Source organism: Mastacembelus armatus, chromosome 2, assembly GCF_900324485.2.
Source record: "Mastacembelus armatus chromosome 2, fMasArm1.2, whole genome shotgun sequence".
NCBI classification, from domain to species: Eukaryota; Metazoa; Chordata; class Actinopteri; order Synbranchiformes; family Mastacembelidae; genus Mastacembelus; species Mastacembelus armatus.
Window position 1 is genome coordinate 691,504 of NC_046634.1, and position 25,622 is coordinate 717,125.

Sequence of the window (25,622 nt, forward strand, 5' to 3'; positions counted from 1 at the left end):
CGCCTCTGGGCCAGTGTCAGCTGGGATTGACTCCATCCTCTGCACAGATGCAAATGAGTGTACTCAGAATGGAAGGCAGCTTTGACAAGGAGGGGACCCCTTTAGAATTAGCTATAGCTTGGAAAAACTACATAGAAGTGGCTTCTAAGAAAAAGAGACCCAAGCACACAAACCTGACAGGCAAGTGCACGAGCCAGAGGCACAACAGGCACTCACTGAAGTACTTTGCAGGGCTTTAAAGTATCTCTGAGTCACAGGATTGCAAAGGGAGAACTCCATCATGACCATCGGAAACACAGCTGCAAAAAGGGGCATCAAAGAGGACTGTGGATCAAAAGGGGCAAATCCACAAACCACACATGGATTCAAGCTGGTTCCCGATCTTTTACAGCTGGACTGACAAGGTGAGACAGTCTGACACTAAAAGACCTGAAACGGTGGCAAGCAGGGAACTTTTCAAGGTGAGAAAAATACCAATATGTGGTGGTACATGTTCTAGTCTTTCCCGAAAAGGAAAAAGAAACATCACAGGCTGAACTAAGCAGACCGAATAGTTGGATGACTACAGATCTAAGAATTTATATATATATATATTTATTTTTTTAAATTAGTCCTGCACTCTATCTCTAAGGGTAGAGGCCCTATACCGCTCCAGCAGTGGCTGTTTTACTGACATTAATGACTATGCAGTATAGCGAGTGTAAAAGACAGACTGGAGTTGTTTCGCTTTTCTCCCAAGCCCGCTGTCTGGACTTAGTCTGGCTGAATATAGCCCCGTTCCGACACATAATCCATAACATCGCCGGCTTCGTTTTTCTCTTAAACTAATGGCCTTTTGTCCTTTCAAAACGTTCGTCTCCGTTTAAACAGATGCTCAGTAACGACTGAACATGAAAGGACCATGATGGATGGAGATGAAACTCTCATGTGATATTTAAAATCTGACACACAAGACAAAGTCCTTTTTTTTTTTTTGTTTTTTTGTTTTCAGAGCCTTGGTGACTTGGAAATGACTGATATCGTGATTATTATTTTGAAACTAAATAACTGGATAAACGGAAAATCTGTTATTTGTGGTTATAACTAACAGGTGGAACATTTAGAGCCCTGAGGAGCAGGCGTTTTCAGCTGTCAGTCACTATCAGCAGCACTGTTTTTTTCCCCCACAATCCACCACCGGATGCAGACAGGAAGCTTCACTCAGGAGCTTGACGGTCTGACTTAAAAAAATTGGCAAATCGGGAGCCTGTTTTGGAGTTTACAAGCTACCTGTTCAGACTGACTGTTACTGTCATGCGTGGGAATGTCAAAGGGTTAGTTTCCCGTGTGCCTCTGAGCCAAACAGATACCACACTGCAAAGTCCGTCCAGCTACCAACCTGCAGTCCCAAGCACTTAAGGGAGGGATGGACAGAGCAGAAGTCCTAGAGAGGAAGATGTGAGCATAGGAGAGTAGAAAGGTCCAGACATTAAGAGATTAGATACATGTACAAAAACACACACACGCACACACGCACGCACGCACGCACACACACACACACACACACACACAGTGCCTAATTAGTTTTGTTCCAGTTTAAATAGGTTTCTGCTTCTTCTCCCCTTTCTTTGCATCACTGCCTTTTTGTTCCTTTCGTGGCCTTATCATCCCTACATCCCTCCGTACCTTCTTGCCTCCCCTCTCCTTCTTACCTCTTGCAAACGCTGGATGTGTTCTCTGCAAGTTTCCAAGTCGCTGTCACCGGGAACCACGATCAGTCCCAGAGGAATCGCTGGGGATACAGAGGAACAGGACAATTATCCAACAGAACTGCGACAGCTCCTTAACTTCAGCCCTCGGGACCCCCGCGAGTCCTGCTAGTTTCGATCCCGGACGTCTAAAAGTAGCGGGGGCTGATGCAGATGTGGAAATCCACTAAGTACATGAATGCATGTGCAATACCAGGAACCAAAAAAGAAAAAAGAGCAACATGTTAACACATAGGTGTAACACATGGCTGCATCAAGACTGTAATTTACGATCCACATCTTTCTGAAATAATGTTATTATAAAATTATTAATATATTACACAAACACATCCACATCAGTGAGGGATAGGTCTCAGAATACTGCACTGTACATACAAATGACATGCAAATCATAGAAAGCAGAAAGGTTAGAGTATTATAAAATGTGCTGTCTCCAACATCATGAAAGGTAACAGTGCCACCCTGTGTCCAAACCCTGAACTACAGTGGTATGACTGCATTTGTGTAATTGTTCCTAATGAGAGAGAAACACAGAGGCAGGTAGAAGGGGGGAGCTTCCAGCTTCTGAGGAGAGGGATGTGGAGACAGCTGAAAATGATCTTGTTGACCTTCACGTCACTGCTCAGGAAATGAACAACAAAGAAGAGATGAGAGTAAAGACTACACCGACTCAAGACCTGACTGCAAACACTATTCAGCTCGTCAGAATACTTGGATCTCTTTCTGCATAGTCATTTAGGACTGGACAATTAGCAATGTCCAATACGTGTATCAGAATGTGTGTTTCCTTACACGCTTGTCGTAGTTTGTCCTTGTCATAGTGCAGAGCCTCGTAGTCAGTCATACTGATCCTGTTTACTCTGATCCTCAGCCTCTCTGGGACTGGCTGCTGACTATGACACAAACAGGAACAGACCACTTTTATCAAAGGGAATATTATAAGTCATACATGTTTGTGTGTGAGTGTGTGTGTGTGTGTAACTTACTCATTGAGGTGTGGTAGTGAGGTCCGTCGTTTGGTTTTCTGAACCATGTTGGCCTGGTTTCTGAGGCTGATCCGGATCACAGAGGGAGCGAGTCTGCACGGCTCGCCATCCACCTACCAAGAATACCAACCAATCAATCAATTCACCCTAACTGCTTCAGCTGACGTTTTTGGTACTCATCAGGTGTACATACAGTAGAGTACGTACCTGTACTGGCAGAGGTTTCGTAGTGGTGAGGGTGACTTCTCGACACTGGTTTAACCTCTCGCCATGGCCTCCAACCTGGAGAGTAGCCTGTGCGGGCACACACACACAAACATACACACAGAGTCATGTAACCTATACCTACCCCTAACCCTAAAACCAAGTCTTAACCCTCAAAACACCATTTGAGGTTGTGAGGACCTGCCAAAATGTCCACACAAGAATGGTATAAGAGTAAAACGTGTCCGCACAGTCAAATTGCAATTATACTAATTATCACACGTACTGAGGAAGGATTACATTTATATTAGTAATTAAGACAAAACAGACTATGAAACTTTCCTTCCCCAGTTACCATGGCTACCAGTATACACCGAGAGCTCCATACCAGTGAGGTCATGGTGAAGCCAATGACCTCGATGTATCCATCATCGTGACGCTGAGGTTCAAAGTCGTGATGTTCACTGGGGTTTCCCCAAGGTGTAGTGCCTGCACAGTACCTGTGGTACACATCATATACACACACACACACTGCATCATCGCAAGTATCGGTGCCTGAAATACACACAACACACACATACACTCTCTGACATTATCATTACCAGAAACAGCAATTACACTCATCATCATTTGATTTGATTAAAGCTCCTTATGAGTTTACAGTGACTGCACTCCACTGGGAGTTTACAGCACATCAGGGCCCCGACGCTACTCATGTTCACTCATTTAGCAACAACAATTAACAAGATTAAACAGACAATCTGTCAGAAATGATTTGCGTAATATCGAGCTCATGGCTGCAAAGAAGGCACCCATACACACAATTTAATATTCCACCAAAACCAATGCATGCCCCCTTCCCTCCAGCCTCCCGTTGCTAAGTAGTGTTATCACTGTTAGCGGTACTGACTAACCTGGGGATGTTGAGGAAGACCAGACACTGCAGCTTCAACTCCTGAACCTTTGATGTTAAATCTGTGCCGTCACACTGGAGACAGCGAGGGAGGAAGATGGAGTGACTCTGCATTTTTCACACCAATGACTGACTGTTTGATTGACAACTACTCACCACCACTTTGATGTGCTTAGACAGGTCTTTGGAGCTTCTCATCAAGAAATCTGAGAAGGCTGTCTGAATGAGAGATCCAGACAGACATGTAAGCTGGATTCGCTCATGAAACCGTAACAGGAAGGAACCATCTTCCACTGGTCAGGTTCACACACTGATCATTAACATGAATGCGCACTCACCCCAGCGTAGAACATCTTATTCCTGAAACGGCTGTTAAACTTCTCTGGGTTGGCCTCTAAAACAGTGACACACAGAAACAGTGTGTAATTAAACATTTCAAAACATATGTAGCGAAATAAAATAAGGGAAATAAGTTCCCAGATCCAACTATTAATGTGAACACAGTATAAAGCATAATGGGTGAGTATATGTGTGTATACCACTAGCGTTTGTTTTTCGTTTTTAATTTGCATGTACCTCTTGATTCGTGGAACTCTAGAGTCACATGGGCATCAAATCCAAGGCTGAAGTAATTGTTGAAAACATCTAGAGGAAGCTGAGAGAGCATGCAAACACAGCAGTTGAAGGGTTAAAGATGCAGGTGTGGCTAAAAGTGGGTGGGGCCAAAGGTGGGTGTTTTCACAATGTTCGATGCTTTTCGCATGTGAACTGACCTTATCGGTCTGTTGTTCGTCCGGTTCAGTCCCTGCACTGGGGTTTGGTTCAACCTGAAGATTCCACCTGTCTAGCTGAACCACAGCTCCATCCTCAACATGGGACAGGATCTTAGACAGAGGTTCATCTGTGTAGCCCTAGAACACAGGATTTTAACTATGAAGGGGAAAAGCCACTTCCTGCGGCAGCTAACTGGACTCTCTGCTTTATCACGCATTTCAGTTGTCTGTGGGTTGTGTGTTTGTCATTGTTTGTACACACCCCCCCCCCAGTTGAGCGTCCTGGCGAGGTCATTTCCCGTTCCAAGTGGTAACACGGCAACGGGAGGCTGAGGGTTTAACGCCAGTTCGTCGAGGCAAGATAGGATCCAGCCCACCTGTGGTCCAAACCAACAATACATGAAATCCCAGAGACAAAAGGCTGTGTCCATCCATGCATAAACATAAAGTTTTCATTGTCTATTAGTAAATATTTGTTGCTGCTTTTAGCCCTGTGTTTGTACTAATGCTGCGTGTCTGTGTGAATTCCTCACAGTGCCGTCTCCTCCACAGGCCAGGATCCTCAGGTTGTGGACTTTACGATACAGCTCCAGGCTAGAAGATATACACTGGTTAATGGTTGATGCATGGAGATGTTTCCTAGCGTCTGTTTGTGCGTGTGTGAGACCTACCCCTCTTTTGGTCCTCCTTGGGTCAGGTCAAACACCTGTCTGGGGTTCAGATACCACATGAGGGACTGCAGGATTTTGGTGCCCTGTCGGACAGAGAAACATGATAAGGGCCCCAAGCACCGGTCAGACAATAAAGTTATTTGTACTTTTAATGTTGTTACTGACTGAGTGGCTGATTAACCAACTGGCTTTAAAAGTTGTGGTTTTAGCGACACTATAACTGTTCCTGAATACCTGATTTCCTCCACTCTTGGGGTTGACAAACACCAGCAGCGGTTTCATCAGCGGCGAGGGGATGGGTCGGATTATGAACGGCTTCCACTGTCGTCCTTCCTGTCAGAGAAGAGGATGATGTGCTCAGATCCTCTACAGTAGAGCTTCAGTTATCCATTCTGGTTACCGGGTTTTCAAAAACTGCAGTTCCCATTTCCAAATAGGCAGATTATTCTGACTGCTGAGCGGCGTTTCCATACTCACCTCTGCTCCTTTCTTGCTGCTTTTCCTCTTGAACGACGCTCTCTTCTTCTTCTTGCTCGACTTCATGGACGACTGTCAGGGACACAGAACAAAGGCAGTGGCCGCAGATCGGCGCAGGTTGGCGGGTCACACGTGTTTAAAAAGACGGAAACCCAATTCAAGAGTGGCCGAAGGCGGCGTTACCTGGTTGCGTCGGACCCGAATGATCCATGTGGGCGGAACAATGAGGGTAGCGTGAGCTCCTATTGGACAAGCCTCCTCTATTTGCTGCAGCATAAAGCAGGACACCTTGTTGTGGTACTAAGGAGAGAAACACAGTATAGCAAATATTTACTGAGAACTATAAAACTGAAAGAATGTGGTTCATAAAAACAAAAAAAACAAAAAAAAAAAACACTCACAGCTTGTTTGCACCAGGAGCAGCTGATAGCAACAATCTCTTTACTGTGGAAAGCAAACTTTTGCTGGAAGCCCTACGCAGAAAAACAAGAACAGATGTTCTATGTATGAAAAAGAAGAACATTAAAAGGGGTCAATAAATTTAAAAAAAAAAAACAAAAAACAAACAAACAGAATTGTCACCCACCTTCCCGCATTGTTTACATTTGCCTTCTTGCCGTCTCCGATGCACCCAGTGGTGACGCACCACAACGGGCTGAGTACAGACAAATGACAGGGATTTTTAAACTCCGAATCGATGACCACTCACGAACACAACTGAAAAGAGATTTCCAGGACTCACCTCTCGGATGTTCCTGGAGCCTGATTCCCTGAAGGAAGGTTTACACCTGAAATTAATCTAGAGCATGGGAAGAGGGAGAGCAGAGAGGTATAAATACACAGATGATAACTGGGTATCTAAATCTGATACACGGATCACACTGGGTACTGGGAGAGGTTGTAAGGGAAAGAACGCGGTGCTCCAGAATAGACGGCTGGACATGGACACACCTGCAGAGCTGTGATTGGAATTCTTCAAAGCGATCAGATGGTATGTAAACAGGAAAAGAGGGCTCCACCCTCCAGGGGAAGCGGTGTGATTGCCCACAGAAAGGAAAAACCAGGAAGAGAACACCACTGGAGATCTGTGGATGCCAGGCTGAAACACTCTTACTGTTCTCTCTGGCTTTGGGAACAAACATAGTTCCGCTCATTCCTACAACATTTAGTTCTGCCTTGCATGTCACAGACCCCGGTGGTATTCACCTTATTATAATCAATAATATTTCATTATGGCCATTAGTTTCCCATAAGCAGTATTGATGAGCGATAAGGGTAACAGATTGAAGAAATTTAGGTTTATGGTGTCAAAAGAAACTTTGTTTTCTTTGGTTCTGAAACTCAAATCCACAAATACATTAATGGGTCCAGACTCATATTGTTCAAATCTCCAGAAATAATCTGAAAACTTTCAAAAATATCAAGTATGTCAGAGCAGATCCTGGAAAAATGTGTATGAAACGAAAATAAGGTGTTAGTATCACACCGTGCCCCAGATAGTTTATTACTCTTTAAAATCACCAGACCCGACCCGCTAGACCTGCCGGCCTTTATCGCACCACTCTGCGCATCAGCAAAATGAGATGAGGAGACGGAAGATTCTATGTGATTTAAGGAAGATGCAAGAACAAAATTGGGATTTTTTTTCTTTTTTCCCCAGAGGGTGCGTGTCAGGCCTGGATTAGAAAGTAGATTACCCACAAATCTGTTTGCCCTTAGAGAATACGAGCTCTCTCTGTCTCCCCGAGATTCTTTGTTTGGTTGGTTTTTGAGAGAAAACGGCAATATCATGTTAAGCAGTGGTGTCCAGACACCCCCTGCGGTCTATGTGTTTCTGTCGGATCGAGGGTTAGTGGTCAGAAGACAGGAAGCGGAAGGAGTTGTGTGTGTCTCACTCTAAAGCTGGGGTCATTGAGGTGCATGTCGGCTTCCAACGAAACGGCACTAGAGCTGGGAAACTGCAGGTTAGACAGGAGGGTTAAACAGTTAAACACAACTTGACGTCCTCTGCTACACAAACGAATCAAACGGAAACGAAGAATCAGCTGAAAAGCACCCATCCCTGGATTCATTCCTCAGGGTTTAAACTAATCCTCCTTTTCACTTGTCTCTGAAACTCATCCTCTAGGACTGAAAGTTTAATCCTTGCCTCTCTCTCACCTTTTGTCCCTCATGAAAAAGGGTTTAAACGTCCTTCTTTAATCCTATCTGTAAGGTTTTACACCTGCGTGTTTACGTTTCTTGTCTTCCCGAAGCAGATTTAAAAATTAGACATTTGGAATGCCTGGATCAGTCCAATCGGTAAAAAAAAAAAAAAAAAAAAAAGTACCTTTTCCAGTTGTTCTATACAGATGGTGTGGGCGACTATCTTACAGGCAGCACACTTTCTTCGATTCACTGACTTTTGCTGGAAAGAAAAGAAAAGAGAGGGGGAACAAGGAAAAACAACAGGAATTAGGAACAAAGGTGGTACAACTTGAATTATGACCACAAGTAAAATCTGGCAGCTTGGAGTGATTTTTTTTTTTTTTTTTGAAGGGGCAAAATCTGAGGTAATGACGCATCTCTGACCACTGGGGGTCACTCTTGAAAAAGGGAAATGCTGTTATGTGACACCACCGCAGACGCATATAAGACTGGACATCAGACTCAATGAACACCGGAAGCATCAGCTGCTCACAGCATCCACTGGGAATGGGTCAGAGGTTATTGATCGGGAGTCAGCGGATGACCGGAGACAGATCAGGGAGGAGTTTTGTAATTGGGATATACAGATCCTGTTTAGTTGCTGGAGATGGAGGATAATCTAACTGAAAAAAAAAAAAAAAAACTTGGCAGTGAAAATACAAACATACTGAAGAAAAACATAATGATTGCGAATTACACTTTACTGTAAACACTTGTAGGAATCTGTGTTCTTAAGAACGCAAAGAGGGAGAGAGAAGAGGGAGAGAGAAGAGGAGGGTGGGAGGAAGGGAAAGGGGGGAGATAATCAAAGGGCGATACTAACCAGAGCTCTGGCAATGCAGTGTTGCTCTCCGACATAACAATAATCTCCAGACGCATTCGTCTCAAACCAGATATGATCTCCATACACAGCTGACTCCTACAGAGACAGAGAGGAGGCTCAGAAGGCAGGCCTAGAAGGCTTCATTGTTTTGGTATTGATCAAATCGTATATGACCCACAAAACCATTCATTCAAAAAAAAAAAAAAAAACTATTAGTGCAGATGACATTTGTGCGTTTTCTCACAGTCCAGTCCACAGTGCTGCGGATATGTGCTTCTGGGTCTGTCCTGCTCAGAGATGATGTACTGGGTTCACAGGACAGATGGTGCAGGCTGGACTTGGCTATCGCTTTCCTGGAAAGACAAAGAGACAGAAGACTGTGAACGCACCAATCCTTAATATTCACAAATGCTCTGTATATGTGTGTACAGCTCAAATGCCCTGAGAATGGCACCTAAGCTAGATGGACCACTAGCTTAGTCCAAATTACCAAAAGCATAATAAAAAATACTCATTTAAAATATTGTGTGAATTCAAATGTCAAAATGCCATGACTCCAAATTGAGATGTGAGATTGATGTGAAAGGCGTCAAATGTGTCGCATTTCATGCGACACGGTCGTACATATGACACGGAGCAGAGTCACGCAAATCAGGCTCTCGGCTTTGCCATGAATAAATAAATGAGGCAAGGTCATCAGCATACAATGAAAAGAAATATACTTAGAAATAAATTACAAAGAACTATAAAATACAGTTAATAAATAAAATTGATAGAACACTAAATATGAAAGCCAGTCATCACTTCAATCTTGACTGCAGGTTGGAACATTATAGGATTTAGTAGGCCTACTAGATGGTGCAGAGGGTATACTGTAAAAAAGCAGCATCATATGACGTCAGATTAGCCACAGCACTGCCCGTAACAGACACCCTGCTGTAACACAGTGCTGTGTTGCAGAACAAATGCTCTACAGTCAGGCTGAAGGTGTGACTTTTACAGTGAGTTGTGGCATCCTGAAGGTCTGAAGACTGTAACAGCTGTGTAGAGGTTTTCCTGATTTAAAAACTAACTAAATGTGAACAGTAAAAAAAGGTTTCCAGTGATTCATCAAAAAAATAACAAAAAAAAAAAAAAAAATTTGTGTGCACTAAATTGAACAACAGCAAAGAGCCCAAGCAGAAGGAAGGAGTGTGCCAACAAAGCTTCCAGGTTACATATCTGTCTTACATTCTGACATATCCTGTGTGCTGCATGAAAGGTCAGAGTCACCACAAACACATGAATATCCCCAGTAGATATCACAGAAAACTGAGTATTAATTTTCAGGATACCTTGTAATACAGAATCTTATATACACTCTCTCTCTCTCTCTCTCTCTCTCTCTCTCTCTCTCTCTCTCTCTCTCTCTCTCTCTCTCTCTCTCTCTCTCTCTCTCTCTCTCTCTCTCTCTCTCCATACATACACACACACACACACACACACACACACACACACACACATATATATATATTAGCCCAAAATTATTCATACCCCTGGCAAATTCTGACTTACAGTTACTTTTATTCACATGCCACTTTTTGTTCAAATGTAAATAAAAAATGAGTAATAATTTTTTCCACAATTATGCCTCTTGTACATCATCTTATTTTCTTCTGGGAGACACCTGTGTCATTTCTAATCAAGAAAAAAAAAACTTGCTGGTTGAATAAAAGTAACTTTAAGTCAGAATTTGCCAGGGGTATGAATAATTTACCCATATATATATATATATATACAGACGTTGAATGTTTATGTGTGTGTGTGTGTGTGTGTGTGTGTGATCTACATACGACAGGAAGTTCTCCCATGTTTCCAGATTAGGATCATAGTATATGGTTCCCTCTGGTCCCCCAAGCGGTGATGAGCAGCTTTTACGGAGAGCTGACCCAGAGGAGTCCGGATCTGTATGAGCAGCACGATCGTAGCTCAGACTTGCCGAGGCCAGACTGGGGCTGGTTGTGGAAGTCTGGATTGGTTTAGTTAAAGAGTCGTGACCTTGACCTGAACTTCGACGGCTGTATCTGCCGTAAACTCCGCAACCTGCGTCGCTGCTCTGTAACACAACGTCTGCCTGAAAGAGGTGGGAGGAGTTTCGTCTCAGACATCGAGGAGGGCGGAGAAAGGGGCGGTGTTTGATGTTTTCTATAACCACTGCCTGGGTTAAGTGCATATGAGCCGTAAGCTCATCTTCTAAGACACCAGTTCTGTTCTCCATGTCTGTATCACTCCCATCCTCTCCATCTGACTCAGAACAGGAGTACTGGGAGACATCTAGTTCTTCCTCTTCCTGATCTTTCACATCGTTGCCCATCTGGACTACACTCGCAAGTAACATAGAGGATCCAAGCAAATGAGATTCGATGGATTTTACTCTAGATGGACGTCGGTGTCGCACTGCCAACCCACGATGTATACAGGAGATGGCACCAGAGGAGCGACGCTGAAATGCCCTTCTTCTTCTCTTAAAAGCTACATCTGCTCTCCCAGATCCTCTTCCAAAATCTCCCACTGTCTGACTGGAGTTTGTTATGGACTGTCGCTTCTTTCCACTGGACACTAGTGAGCCAACACTGGGGCGCCTGCGCTGGTCAGCACTAACCAGAGGTAAACCAACAGAGGAGCGTCTGGACTGGACTAACGCTACAGAGGGCAGGCCAACGCTAGATCGCCTCCTGGCTTTACTGGTCTGAACAGCAGGGCTAGGAGAGCGCATGGCGCATGGCTTCTGGCTTTTTCTGCAACGACGGAAATGACGCTGGAAGAACAAATCCATCATGGCTCAGTCCAGTATGGAAGGTGCTAAAATGATATGTTGCATATGATAAGATATGCTTAGGTCTTATCTGACCTCTCCAACACCTAAAGGTTAACATCAGACATATGTTCACGTGATGTTTTAACAAACACCTCACAGGAGATGGCATCCATGACAACTGGGTTTCCAGTATAAGACGATCCAGCTTTTGCAAGTCCTCTACGAGTCCACTTCCTCTCCTTCGCTGCAAACTTCCTTTAGAAATGCTGAAGGAGCAAATGGGTTGTTCTGTAAATTAAATCCATGTTGTTCCATAAATAATGACATCACCAGAGAGAACCTATATCTACAAACCTGTTTCCTTCCAAGGAAATAATAATGGATTACTACCAAACCCCCCAAAACAAAGTCTAATATTTCATCCAAATTAATTCAATTACTGGATTGACTCTATGACTAATGATCTAACCAGCTGATTAATTAGATTGCTGATGCAGTGCTGTCAAAACTGGTATGAACCAGTGGTCCCGTTCACATGTTCTTCTACACTGTTGCAGGCACAGTTAGAGAAGAGTTGGAAAACATATTGGAGCATTTAGCTGGTGGAGCCCAAAACTAGAGCTTTAAGAAACTCTCCTGAATAAACTCCCTTTTAGTATCAGTACAAGTGTTGTGTTTACATAGTCCACAGTGAGCAGAGCTGTGATCCTCAGGCCAAACCTTAAACTGCCTCATGTCACTCATGTCCCATTTTGACGGGGGAGGAGGGGTTTTTTTGCAGGAACTCAAAACAGTTTCCTGCAGTTAGACTGCAGGACACTCCAGTATTTTTAAATCATCCAGCATTCAGAATGCAATCCTGCGCCGCTTGGGTGTGATTTTTTTTTTTTTTTTGGCTCCTAACACACCGAAAGATGAGTGAAACACTGAGGTGAGATGGCGTGAGATAGAGAAGCTAGAAAAATGAAACTGCAGATATGAACACAGATAAAGTCATATGAGCCTGTGCTTCTAAACAACGTCAACGTAAAACAAATGCATTAGAACATTTTTTTTGTCTGTTGCTCTGAGGTATTTGATAAACCAATTTTTTGCTGAGTCTCAAAGTATCCCTTTATGCTGTGGCTGGCAGAAGCATTAGCTAAAAGGTGAACCGAGAAAGCACTTTTTCTGACTCCACCATGAAAACTAATCCGAACCCTGTAGCCTCATATCAGACCAAGGCCACAGAGTGAACTATAGAGCGAAGCTTGCTGATTTGCTACCAATGTTAGAATAAATGTTGTGTTACTGTTGTCACTGAGGCAATCTTTCATACAGAAATGAAATAAATTTGTGTTGGTGCTTTTGCATAGACTGAAAAATTTGGAGACACTATTTTTTTTTTTTTTTTTTAAAATGGGAAATAACTGTCATACCTCAGCCTTATGAAAAAATGTTTGATGTTTTGCAAGACCTAAATAGACTGACTTAGTTTAGGCAAAGTAGGTGAACTTGAAACTATATTTGGTCTCTCTCATACTTGTGAGAATATGAGCTTTTTTTTTTTTTTTTTTTATTTGCATGTGATACATCAAAGGGGCCTGAAAGTGCAACTGTGCTGCTGGCTGCAGATGCACAAATATAACTTATTCTTTTAACCGTCGCAGCTCTGTGTCAGTAATGCATCATGATGCAAAAATAGTTTACGATAAACATGACACATTAATTAAAACGCTGCAGACCGACAATGTCTTTAAATACAATGTAGTAGTAGAATCTATACTGCCTATAAATGTGATGAGAACAACAGAGCTTTGTGGTCATAATGAGTGGAAGGAAACAAACAGATGATCCGCTCCAAATTTGTTTCCATTGTCGGGGCCACACAACACACTGCTGCTGACCACACGACCACAAACTAACCGAACTCAGTGAAACGGCTGAGACTGTAGAGCAGAGCACGAGACAGCTGACGTGGCGTGATCAGTGCACAACAAAATATCACACAACGTACCAGGTGCCAGCAGAGGCGAGAACTCAGCTTCTGAAACCACCGCACATTCTGAGCGTGCAATCAGCCCTCTGACACCTCCGCTCTTCGCGTTAATCCCACCGCTGACATTAAACAGACGAGCGCTCGGTTTCCTAATACTCCTCTGTGTAAAGGTCAGGGGTCGCCACGTTGATGACTGGCTTTCATAAACTCATTTTGAGCAGTTTTAGGCATCGGAGCTGTTAGGACGAAAGCATGTGATGCAAGCTTAGCAGAGATTAACTTTCCTTACAGTTTAAAACTGCTTTTCTTCCCTGTGTAACCCTCCTCTTTGCCAAACACCTCTATTATAATTCTGTATTACCCCCCCCCACCCCACCGTGTTGGAGTTGTATAACAGCTGTCTTCTACAATGATAATCCCCTACCATAACAAGGAAGACTAAGGGACAGATGAGATGAGAGTACTAAGTAATGAAACACTACCCACCTGAGTGGGTATTTGCATGTCAACACAGCTTAACGCTGAGAAAACGCAGAGATATTTCAACCTGAGAATATGTTTTCAGATACAAAAAGGATCAGGCTCAGGGGGGACTGCCTGGATGAGCTTCATGGAAAGGATAAAAGCTTTTTTGTCAGTGCGTCTGCAAGTGTGTGAGGCTATCCAGTACTTCGTGGCAGTGGATTAAATATTTACATGAAAAATAGTAGCACCCCATGCAAATACAGATATGTGAAAGACCATTCCACGGCAATGTGGTTTTCCTCCATGAGGTGACACAAACCATGTCCCCTTGTGTACTGTAGCTCTCTAGAGATCTAGAGAGGAGCCTGAGCCTTTGCACCTCTGTCAGACTCTGACGTTAGGAAGGATGCATACGTACTTCACTTGTTCTTACTGTGACTGACGTGATGTTTGCCTCAACCTGATTCTTCCACTTAAGGTAGCGGTTACTTTTTCTTTCTTTTTTTTTTGTCCCAGAATGCCTTTCAACAATCTCTGAGGTTCTGTGAGCTTGGCTGACAAAGGGGGTGGTAGATGTATTAACACAGCTGGATACAGAACAGTGACTCATCAGCCTTGCTACCAATTTGACCCACTGGTCATTGCTCAGTACGGCTAAATAAAGAGTTCCCTGCAGCCACTAGGCCACCGTTATAAAAGAACCAATTCGGCATAAAATTGTGCCCTCAGAACATGTGTTACTCCCACAGAAGGGAATACAGATTGAACAGATACAGCTAGAAAAGAAACACTGAGCAGACGTCGTCTCTGCAGAACATTAACTGACAGCGGATTACATTTGCTTTCCCTACCATGAAGCCTCCATTTGCATTTTTATCTATTTACTCTGCTGAGGAAAGATAGGTTAAATACTGAAAAAGTCAACAGTGTCCTGAACGGCTTCTGTCCAAATGGCAATGTGCTGTCGACCTAATAAATAAAATTATAACAAGCACAGTCTTGATCAGCATAGGCCCCAGGAACTCTGTTTACAGGTATTTCCAGCACCAGAGTAGTTAAGACGATGTATGAGGACCTAAACGAGAATCTAAACCCTAATGAAATACCGTTGCAGCGATACTACAATGCACACGCGTACCTTAAAGTAATCATATCCCTTCACTGAACATTAATTGTCACTGTTCACCATCTGGCTTCCTTACAAATCCTAGAAACTATATAATTCTACTGCAAGAAGCCAGAAATCACTAAGTAAAACCAACATTGACAATAAACTAAGCAGCTGCTCCTTGCAAATTGCTTATCTTGGGCCCTTTCCAAAATAAGCTAATTACAAGGTTGGAAGACCACTCTGCTTTTTCACTCTGCTTTTAGTCTCCATTAAGTCCCTTGAGCTGCTGAACGTTCCACTATGTTCCTCTGTGGCCGTGTCTTATCCAGTGTTGTCATCTAGGCCTCTGCTTCAGTGGCTTCTGTAACTCCTTGGAATCCTGCATTTCTTCTTTCTGTGCCATTTCTGACAAGGTGGTCTGTACAATTTTGACATTTACTGACAAAAGATAAGTGATTCTTTCACTAATAAAGTTGTGGGAAAACACCAAGATAGGGTGACAGCATTGGCAAGGTTCCCTCTGATCGCACAGCACAGCACTGCATCAGCCCACTAACGTTGCTTAGGTTCACTTCCACAAAAGTTGCGGACTAAACTTATTTTTCCATAATCCAACTCGACGACGAACATCATTAATTGTAATCCCCCCCGCCCCCACATTTGAAATGAATCCTTGCTAAATGCAAACCCCCTCAGACTGCAGTCTGATAAATAAAGTACACGTAATCTTTATCCTAATAAATCAATGAGAATGAATGAGGAGCCGACCTGAAAAAGGAGAAGAAAGCTATCCATCCATGGTTCCACCCGTCTCACTCATCTATCTATCTGCCGAGCTCACACTAAACCCGGGTGAGCTGCTGGGGAGCAGAGAGGGGGAGAGGGAGAGAGAGAGAGAGAGAGAGAGAGGGAGAGGGAGTGGCCCAGAGACAGAGCGAGCCTGCAATGCCTGAGAGACGACTAAAATAACTTGGTGTACTTCCTTGACAAGCCGAGCGCAAAACTGTTTGATAAGCGTTACCACACATCACACGCTGTGAGAAAGAGGAAACAAAAAAGGCTCATGAAAGTTAGAGTGATATCACTCAATGAGCTGAGTTGCATCCCCCTCCATCTGCAGCACGCTGTTCACGTCTGATTCAGGAGTGAATTACAGGGATCCAAATACAATCACTGAAAATTACTAAGCATACTGCTTACAGAAATACTGTATCGTCTTTACCTTGTGTGCAACTTTCTTTAAAAATTTGTGTTTTTCCATCCATCATCTATACCTGCTTATTCCTAACCAGGGTCACAGGGATCTGCTGGAGTCTATCCCAGCTCTCTTTGGGTTAAAGGCAGGGGTACACCCTGGACAGGTCACCAGTCCATCACAGGGCCACATAGAGACAAACAACCTCACACACTCACACTCACTCCTATGGGCAATTTAGAGTCACCAATCAACCTGACATACATGTTTTTGGACTATGGGAGGAACCCAGAGTACCTGGAGAATACCCACATGCAAACTCCACACAGAAAGGTCCCTGACAGGTTTCAAACCAGGAACCTTCTTGTTGTGAGGCAAGCCACCATGCTGCCTACTGTTAACACCATTTTCTCCTGTTTTGCTTCCTAGCACTGCACCCTATATGTACCCAGTGCTTACCATTCCAGTGGACACCTGATTCATGCAGTAAGACTGCCCTATAAACAGTGGGTTGTAGTGTAAAGAGTCAAAGGAGAACAACGAGCAGTTGCGTCATTCAATCCGATTATTTTTCAGGAAGAAACAGGATAGTTTGTAATTTCACCGTGGTAACACCAGGGTCATTCATGCTGTATGCACATGCAAAGTCTGCACATGATATTCTGGCCTCTGAACAGGCACCAGCCTCTAGCGCTGCACCGTGATCCCTTGCTTCCCACCCATGAACGTTGACAACTGTTTATTGGAGTGTCCGGCCGAACTGGGAGGGGGCGGCCGTCATCGTTGCCGTTGGCATGACAGCTGCGCCCCCCACCCCATTGCCGTGGGAATTGTGTCCCTCCCATTTCGCATGATGGGTAGCGACCCACTGGCAAGGTTATACACACAATCAACACACACACACACACACACACACACACAAATCTAATCCTGCCCTGACTCACCGGTACATCAGGGAAATATCATTGTGGGAAAAACCCAAATGTGATAAGTAAACCTTGAACAAAACAGTGATCTAAAGTCTGCTATACTGGAAATGTGCAAAACCCCACAGGTGTCAGAGAAGGTGGGCAGTGTGTCTGAGGATGTTGATGTGTACTGTATGCGGGTGTATAGGTAAAATTCGGATGCTGGCACTGCGGTTGTCAGCCCCTGCCTCAGATCCACTTCTGAGTACCATACATCTTTTAATATCCTGTTTATTCAGGGCAAAAGGTGGAGAGTCAGCCACCAGCTCCACCTGCTGGTCAATTTTAGGTATTACTTTGGATCTTGTTTTCACTTATTCTGTCTTACCTCCTGGTGAAGAGCTTGAGCCCGGTAAAAGACTTGGAGCAGCCAGTCAGCATGTCTTTCTCTTCTTCCACGCAGACTGGTGGAGACAAGGAGGAGGATGGAGAGAAGCTGGAGGAGGAAGGTAGGGAGGAATTAGAGGAGGAGGATGCAGAGCTGAAATCTCGATCACCTCCTTTTACATTTAGTGACGCTGCTCCTTCTGTTTCCATTTCTGAGGTTTTGTCTTCAGCCGTGCCACCACGGGCCTCCAGTCCAGCTCCATATCCCACATCGGCGTCTGCTCCAGAGCTCGGATCCATGACAGACGAAATGGTCGGTTCCTGTGCTCTCATGCCCCGTCACATTTTGGCAGGACAACCTTGCAAAGACTGCAATATTCTCTGAAAAAAAGACTCCTTATATGACTCTGGGTATGGGTGTGTGTAGGTACGATTCGCAGAGTACTGCACCTAAAGTACCACACTGAGACCAGTTCCAACAGTATTGCAAGCTTTAGTATGAAGGTTAATTAAGAGTTATGTTTAAACAAAGTTAGGTACTAACCATTTTTAAAAGTACTTAAGTACTATCCTGAGTGATGAATGAGTTACTACTGCACAAACTATGCTAGGACTTCAAATATGGCTACAAAGCCAATAATCCATGTGCTAAACGTCTTTTACAAGGCACACAAGGGGTGTGTGTGTGTGTGTGCGTGTAGATAAGGATTAGTGTTGAGTCCTGAAAGAAAGATAATCCTTCCCAGCATTCCTCTCCACGTCTCCACTCAGCAGTAATACTGTCAGCAGCAGTAGTATCGGTGTCAGTCCAGAGGTAATCAAGTGTTCCTGTCAGTTAGAGTTCACTCTGTTCTGCTTGTTCTTCAGCTTTTCACTCTTCTTCTTCCTCCTCCCTTTCTTCTCCTCCTCCTCCCTCCTCCACTAACTTTAGATCCTTTCCTTGAGTCCTCCCCTTGCCCTCTCCTTTTCTTCAGTTTCTTCTTCACCTTAATTACGCTCCATATGAGCCGGACGTTGACACACACACGCACGCACGCACACTTGCACACTTTTTGTAAACAGACACTGATCCTCTGCTACCCGCCCGGCTAAAAACCAGGAAGTGGGTAATGACAACAACAAGGGACCTCTCTCATAGCTGCCCTGCCACATGCCTGACTGAAAAGCTCTCGCCGAATTAACTTTGGATAAGTCACTTCGCCTGAACGACAAAAACACGGAAACCAGTCGCTGTGCAGTTACAATGAATGAAAAAATAGCATCTCGATCAGAATCTCCAAAATCAGTATAAGCAGTGCAACAATTTGGAATGAGCCAAGAAGTGCAAATATAAACAAATATAGAATAGTAACAAAGATTTCTTTACAAATAAATAAAAAATAAACAAACAAAATATATAATAAACAAAATATAAAAAAACATACATAAACTAAAATGATCTAATTATTTTTAGTCATGTTGATCACACTGCATCCAAAAAATATATGTTCCGTTGTTTTTGCGGTTGGATTACGTATATAGCAATTATTTTGCCAAAGTCTAAATCTTATTCTAAGAAATTCATTGGATCCCATTGAATATTTTAAAATGTGTATTTCTTTGTGCTTAGGAGGAATTTTTTGAATTTTGTAGGTAATTACTGGAACTGTTAACAGGATGTCTCTGAGAAAAAAATGCTGGAGTTGGGTTAAAACGGACTTTGCTAGGGCTTCTGGACCTTCGTTGTCATGGTTAAAGTTAATAATTACAGTGAAATGCTCCCTCAAGGTTAGGGTCATGGTTAAAAGAAACCAACACAGACTATCAGCAGGAAACGGCGGCCTCCTGTGCTGAAGTCCCATATTTTGTTGAATCACCCCACCTGACCTCATCCCCACCCCATCAGCGTGCACTCTCTGTCACACTACTCTGGAGCAGTTCACTGTCACACTACTATCCCCCCCCTCGTGTCTCTGACAGAAAACACTCCTGTGGCCAGTAGAGGACACTCTCGCTTAAACACACGGACATGTTCTAAAGTACATTTCTGCCCTGATTAGGCGGCGTACGTCCCCACACACAAGCTCAAAGCTGGTTCCGGTGCTTTTTTAAATGTCCTGTTTTTACAGATATTTTACTGCAACATGCGGAGGTTGTGTGAACTGGTATTCCTTATGTGGCAGACTGACAAATTCCTGCAGGGAATACTAAAAATAGACTGCCTATGAAAAAACCTCTTTCGTGTATTTAGTGAAAACAACTTGTGTAATTAGAATCATACTTTATCCTGGATCCTTTATGAATTATCTGTATAGTGTAGAAAAAGAGGGCAGCCTGGACAGAAATCTCTTGTTGTTATTATGGTGCAATGTGATTATGGTTTCAGTCCCTCTGACAGACCCCATGCATATACATATACAGACACACACACACACACACGCACACCTGCTCCTCTTTGTTCTGTTATCACTGTTCCCTCTCATCCGTCGCCCACTCAGTATTTCCATGACAAATAAAATGCCACTCGACAGCACGACACAGAATTCAGAGAGATCCCTTTTAACTTCCCAGCACCCACAACTGACCTATTTTCTCGGTTTCAAGCTCAGATTTGAACATTAACTCTAAACCCGAGTCCAAAGAAAAACAATTTCCCTAATGAGTTTCAGAAACTGGTCCACAGCAATGAGCTCTTCCTAAGCTGACAGGGACGGACATTTTACGTGGGATAACAGTAAGTGGGAAATGTAGGACATGAACATCAGAAGCGTAGCGTTCATGGTCGTTTTTCCACTTTGAGCTGTGGTGATGGGAACTACGGATAAAAATGCATCCGTCCATCCATTAACCGTGCTGCTTATCCTGAAGGGGGTCACCGGGGTGACGCTGCCGATCCCAGCTGACGCTGGCCGTTCTAGATAAAGTAGTGTAAAAAATATAGAGAGTGCTACAAAAATCAAGCCTGTACATGGGATATTACCAAGCCTGGGGTGGAGCAGTGGTAGAGCTGCAACACCTACATTCAATGCTACCCTTTGTGCATACCGAAAACTATGCTGAGTCTGTGAACTCAAGGAGTTTTGGACGCGTTGGCTTCCATCTGGCGTACGGTTACGCAACTTTCTGGCAAGAGGGAAGAAGCGCATTGTTCCTGCCCTCCTACTCGGTAGGATCATGGGTGTATTGCACAAGGCTGAGGGGAAACCACCACAGATACTAAAGCATCAGATGGCAAACACAGACAGTAAAGAAGATTAAGAGGCTAAAAGCTGCTAAAAAGTTCATGGCAACTCACATGGTTTTACTATTTCCGGAGACTTATGAGCAGTTCAAGTGCACAGCTTATACTGTGGGTGGCACTAGAGGAAAGACCATGAGGTAATTTGAAAAAAAAACTTCATTCTCTGCAGATCACAATCAAAAATGCGATGGCCTCCACAAACGGGCTATTTTTATTACTTAATTTGTGGACGCAAAGTCTGTTCACTCATGGTCGTCTTGCAGACAGCACATCTGTCTACTTTCACAGAATCAACATCATCCATCATCTATACCCGCTTATTCCTAACCAGGGTCACAGGGATCTGCTGGAGCCTATCCCAGCTCTCTTTGGGTGAAAGGCAGGGGTACACCCTGGACAGGTCACCAGTCCATCACAGGGCCGCATAGAGACAAACAACCTCACACACTCACACTCACTCCTATGGGCAATTTAGAGTCACCAATCAACCTGACATACATGTTTTTGGACTGTGGGAGGAAACCGGAAACAAGCTCAGGGAGAACATGCAAACTCCACACAGAAAGGCCCCTGAATCAACATCATTTTATTCCAATTACTGGGATCATTGCCAGGAAACAAGCTTTTAATGTCCTTTTCTTATCAGCCTCTCTCAGTTGTAATGTTATTTCCTCCCAGGACACAAAACGCATCAGGGCACAATCACCAATACCCCCCCCCACCCCTCAGACTCGCCTGCTTCACATGTTGATCCAGCATGTTAGCCAAAATGTCATCGTGTTCCTTTAAAGCTCATAGTGATTCACTTTTCCATTTCTAACAGCGTGTGGTCGGGACAGATTGAAGCTTCTAAAAACCTCTGCTGATGATTTTTTTTTTTTTCAAACCATTCCAGCTGACGATAAATATATGAGAAAAAAAAAAGCCAGTTCCCTCTTGATCTCACACACACACACACACACACACACACACACACACACACAAGTGCTGCAGTGCCATAGATACAGCTGATCCTTACATAACTCCTCTAGTGAGTCAGGAGAATTGACAGCTGTGCCAGCTTGCCTCACCACCACCACTCACACACACACACAATCCCCATCTGGATTACTGATTATACTGAACTATGTTGAGATTATGCCCAGTGAAATAAGAAGCCATCTGATGTCTTACTATCTGACCTCCAACACAGCCATGGAAAATGGCCTTTTCTGAAAATGTTACAGCTGAAATGTGACACCAGCTGTGACATTTAAAAGACAGAAACCCAAAAAAGACAAAAAAAAAAAAAAAAAAACAGGAATCTGTCATCCGAAGTAGGGCAGGAGAAGATCCGCACTCATTATGTAATGTGACATTCAGTGCGTGATTCAGTTCAATATCACAGATGAAGCTCAAAACGAAATGTGCCACTGTGACACATGGATCAGGACAATTAAACAGTTCAGCGTTCAGCAGCAACAGTTTCCACTAGCTGCTAATTCGATCTGAATATTCATCATCATCTGCGTAAAAGTGTTAAGAAATGATAGGGAACGCATCTATAGCAGGCACAGAGACTCGAACTTCATTCAGGGGGTGTGTGCGGAGAGGTAGAGGGCAGAAGGAGAGGCCTGTTTACGACAAAGGACCACAATTCAATTAGAGGGGCCGAACACACCACCAGTTCCTAATGCTTCATTCACTTGGTGAGAGAGGGTTGTGTTGTGTGTGAGTGTCCTGAAACAATACAGCAGGAATTGTGACTTATACCCTTCCAGCTATACCTGCCAGTCCCAGACTGCTTCCGGTGAATGAAATGTTCAGAGTTAGAAGAGCTGGAACATATTTGGCTGGGATCCACTACAGAACCAGGAGATAATTCCCACCTCGGTTTGGAAACTCGTCCAATTTGTCATCTGAGCCTGCAGTAGAATTCATCTCTGTGTGCTCAACACACATATCTTCAGGCGGTGTTTAGGCTGGCTCGGCACAGATCAACAGCTCATATGTTCCCACACCCAGTTCCCATCCTCCCTAGCAGTATGAATGACATGTCATAGCTTGAGCTAAACTAAAACTGATCTTAATCTCTTCACCTCAGAAAAAAAGAACCAGGAACGTATAAGATGATGGTGACACAGTATCACGGGTGGCCGAACCTCCTGAGACAGTTTCTGGCAGAACAGGCTAGCAGGAAAGGTCACATTCCACATTTTTTTTTTGTTTGTTTCTGTCTAGTAACTGGATTTCATACCTGTAGGACACCTGCTTCCTGAGGTTCAGCTGGAGAAACTCTTCCTCCATCTGGGACACCGACAGCTCCTCCTTCTTCTCCTTCGCTGCGCCCACCATGTCCTTCTCTTCTGGTACCTAATATAAATGCAAAGATGAATTCCTGTTTTTCAAATACAGCTTTCCAAAGCAGGTTGACTGAGCCCAGCTAAATAAACAACACACGTGCACAGATTTTTAGGTGGGCTTGACAACAAAAAGGTGGTGGTGGTGGTGGGTGGGGGGGTATAATATTAGTATAATAATAGTATAATATTGTGTTACAGGTGGGGTAAGCAGCCCTTAGACGCACCCACCTGACACCTGCAGAGCTCCAGGGTGCGCTTGGAACTCTCCTCCGCGGCGAATGCGTCCTCCTCCTCGGCCACGTCCTCCAGCCCAGGCCGCTCCACCGCCGGAGGAGCGGAGTCTCTCATCATCCCTGCGGTCTCAACTCAAGTCCCCTCTGTGGTTTAACGATTAATAACGTTAATTAGTGGGAGAGCTGAGCTCTCCCACTTATGTTATCTTCGCTCTTTATTATTTTTTTTATTATTATTATTTCGCCCTTTTCTTCGGTCGCTATCTTCTTCCAGACGCTTTGGGCTAGAAACTCCGTTCAAACTTCAAAACGTGCATCTTTCAGAGGACTTTCCTGCTATTACTTTTCTTCTTTTTATCTTTTATACTTTTTCTTTTATTCAACTTTTTTCACCTTTTTTTTACAATGGTTTTCTATGGAGAAAACTATCAACTTCCATGAAACTTTCCTCTTTATTTGAGCTTCCCAAATCGTCATACTTTGGGCTAGAAACGTCATTTCAACTTTAAACCGGTCTAGACCCTTTAAACTTTTAGTCTTTAAGTCAGCTTCTTGATATCTTTTATACTTTTTGATTTCTGGCAGTTTATATTTTAGGGTGTTTTTGCTCATTTTTCAACTTTTCCATTGGTGTGTATTGCAGAATCCTCTAGCAGGCTAGAGCGTGTGACGTCACAGCTAGAGCGGGAGAAGCTGTTAACTTTATGGAAAATTTTTCTCTCTAACTCGCCGTCACGGCCACAATTTTGACTCTTCATACACCATTTTCTCAAAAGTAGTAGAGATTTTTGTCCTCTTTCAGGCAATGCTTTTCTTATTTTCATAGGACCTACGGTTTTTTCGCAACGTGGCCAAACAGACAGAGAGTGACTGCTCAATCTCTCATTCACTCCCATTCTAAAACCGTCGTAGGGTTTTGGGGGAAAACGCAAATGAAGGCTGTTTCTAACTCGCCACCAATCGTTCATTTTTTGGAATATCTTCACAAAAAGCAGATCAGTCTCTTCGTTGAAGCCCCCTGGCACTGTTAGTGAAAGAATTATTTCGATAGGTCTTATAGTTTTTCTGTAGTCCTCCGTTGTGTGAGGTGAAGTTTTGTTAGCGTCTCATTCACTCAGCGTGTGTAAAGCGCTGTGTCACTCCCCCTCCCACTCTGGGCTTAGGTCACCATAGCAACAGATCAAAACAAAGCATTAGCATAACAGCGGCTATCTGTGATTGCTAATTAGACTGACTGGCTGCTTAATGTCAAAGCCAGCTAGCCTAGCCCCGTTAGCTGGTGTGGAGCCACCGAGCTATATATATATATTGGCTGCTTAAACCCGACTGGCTGCTTAAAACCCTCTGGGGTCGACGCAAGCGCCGGCGCGTTTTGACGCATCGTTTCCTGATAAGGCCGAAACAAACTGAAATTACTCCGTCAATTCTGATCGTACAGATAAAAGAAATCTATCATTCAAATCTGGTTTTAGTGGTATACCATCATAATAACAGCAAAACGTTGTGCTTTTTTTAAATAAAGAAAGCCGACAGGGTGCGATCTCTGCCTTGTCTGTCTCTGCCATTTCTCTTCACAGACGCGTAAATAAAACAACCAGAATCTCAGCGAATACTTGGCTCCTAAAAATAAGAATTATATGGCTAGAAAGCTTGAAATGTTTTCTTTTGAGTGAAACAATTCAAGTCGAAAACAAATCATCACTTCTTATTTAATCCGTATGAACGTAAGGAGAAGTCCGTTTTTTCCCGTCTCACCTCATTATAGGTAATGCGACCCCCCCCCCCCCCTTGTACTCTGTTCACTGTTCACATGTAAATAATCTCAGGTGAACCAGGTAAATATGTGCACACCCCCGAGAAATGACATGAAACGTACTTCTTTCACTTCTTACCAAGCACTTGGCTCCTGGCAGATTGCCGTAGGCACCATTGTTGGCCTTGACGTCTTCACTAGGCAGGACATGTTCACACCCTTTATCCCCCTTTATTTGATTATTTTAGTTTGTTTATATTCCTTTTTTTATACACACATACATACACACACACACTCACCAACCCCCCAAACAAATAATTACTTTACTTTTCTACATGAAGGTTGATTGCTTTATTACTTTATTAATTACTTAATTAATTATTATCAATTTGTATAATTTAAATAATATTAAATGTAATAACTTTAATAAATGCTGTAACAATTTAATTTC

General features: G+C 43.5%; 1 protein-coding gene across 4 annotated transcripts in view; it reads right to left on the reverse strand.

The window, feature by feature from the left end:
* The window catches only part of LOC113127572 (diacylglycerol kinase zeta-like), a 33,761-nt gene extending 15,051 nt beyond the window's left edge, over positions 1-18,710 (reverse strand). Inside the window, exons 1-25 of one of the 4 annotated variants that reach the window (XM_026302268.1) lie at positions 15,902-16,044; positions 10,615-11,845; positions 9,027-9,135; positions 8,783-8,878; positions 8,102-8,179; positions 7,668-7,730; positions 6,515-6,571; positions 6,359-6,427; positions 6,174-6,245; positions 5,956-6,072; positions 5,773-5,844; positions 5,530-5,628; positions 5,296-5,378; positions 5,158-5,218; positions 4,887-5,001; positions 4,625-4,761; positions 4,428-4,506; positions 4,190-4,245; positions 4,008-4,070; positions 3,853-3,926; positions 3,327-3,438; positions 2,942-3,028; positions 2,735-2,847; positions 2,541-2,641; positions 1,692-1,771 (exon numbers count right to left, since the gene is read on the reverse strand). In XM_026302268.1, coding sequence (XP_026158053.1) covers positions 1,692-1,771; positions 2,541-2,641; positions 2,735-2,847; positions 2,942-3,028; positions 3,327-3,438; positions 3,853-3,926; positions 4,008-4,070; positions 4,190-4,245; positions 4,428-4,506; positions 4,625-4,761; positions 4,887-5,001; positions 5,158-5,218; positions 5,296-5,378; positions 5,530-5,628; positions 5,773-5,844; positions 5,956-6,072; positions 6,174-6,245; positions 6,359-6,427; positions 6,515-6,571; positions 7,668-7,730; positions 8,102-8,179; positions 8,783-8,878; positions 9,027-9,135; positions 10,615-11,600 — 2,979 coding nt within the window. In that variant the 5' untranslated portion in view covers positions 11,601-11,845; positions 15,902-16,044. Of the gene's footprint in view, positions 1-1,691; positions 1,772-2,540; positions 2,642-2,734; positions 2,848-2,941; positions 3,029-3,326; positions 3,439-3,852; positions 3,927-4,007; positions 4,071-4,189; positions 4,246-4,427; positions 4,507-4,624; positions 4,762-4,886; positions 5,002-5,157; positions 5,219-5,295; positions 5,379-5,529; positions 5,629-5,772; positions 5,845-5,955; positions 6,073-6,173; positions 6,246-6,358; positions 6,428-6,514; positions 6,572-7,667; positions 7,731-8,101; positions 8,180-8,782; positions 8,879-9,026; positions 9,136-10,614; positions 11,846-15,901; positions 16,045-17,624 lie in introns of those variants that run through there. The other 3 variants (XM_026302265.1, XM_026302267.1, XM_026302269.2) reach the window with 3 other exon arrangements.
* Positions 18,711-25,622: the final 6,912 nt, after the last annotated feature.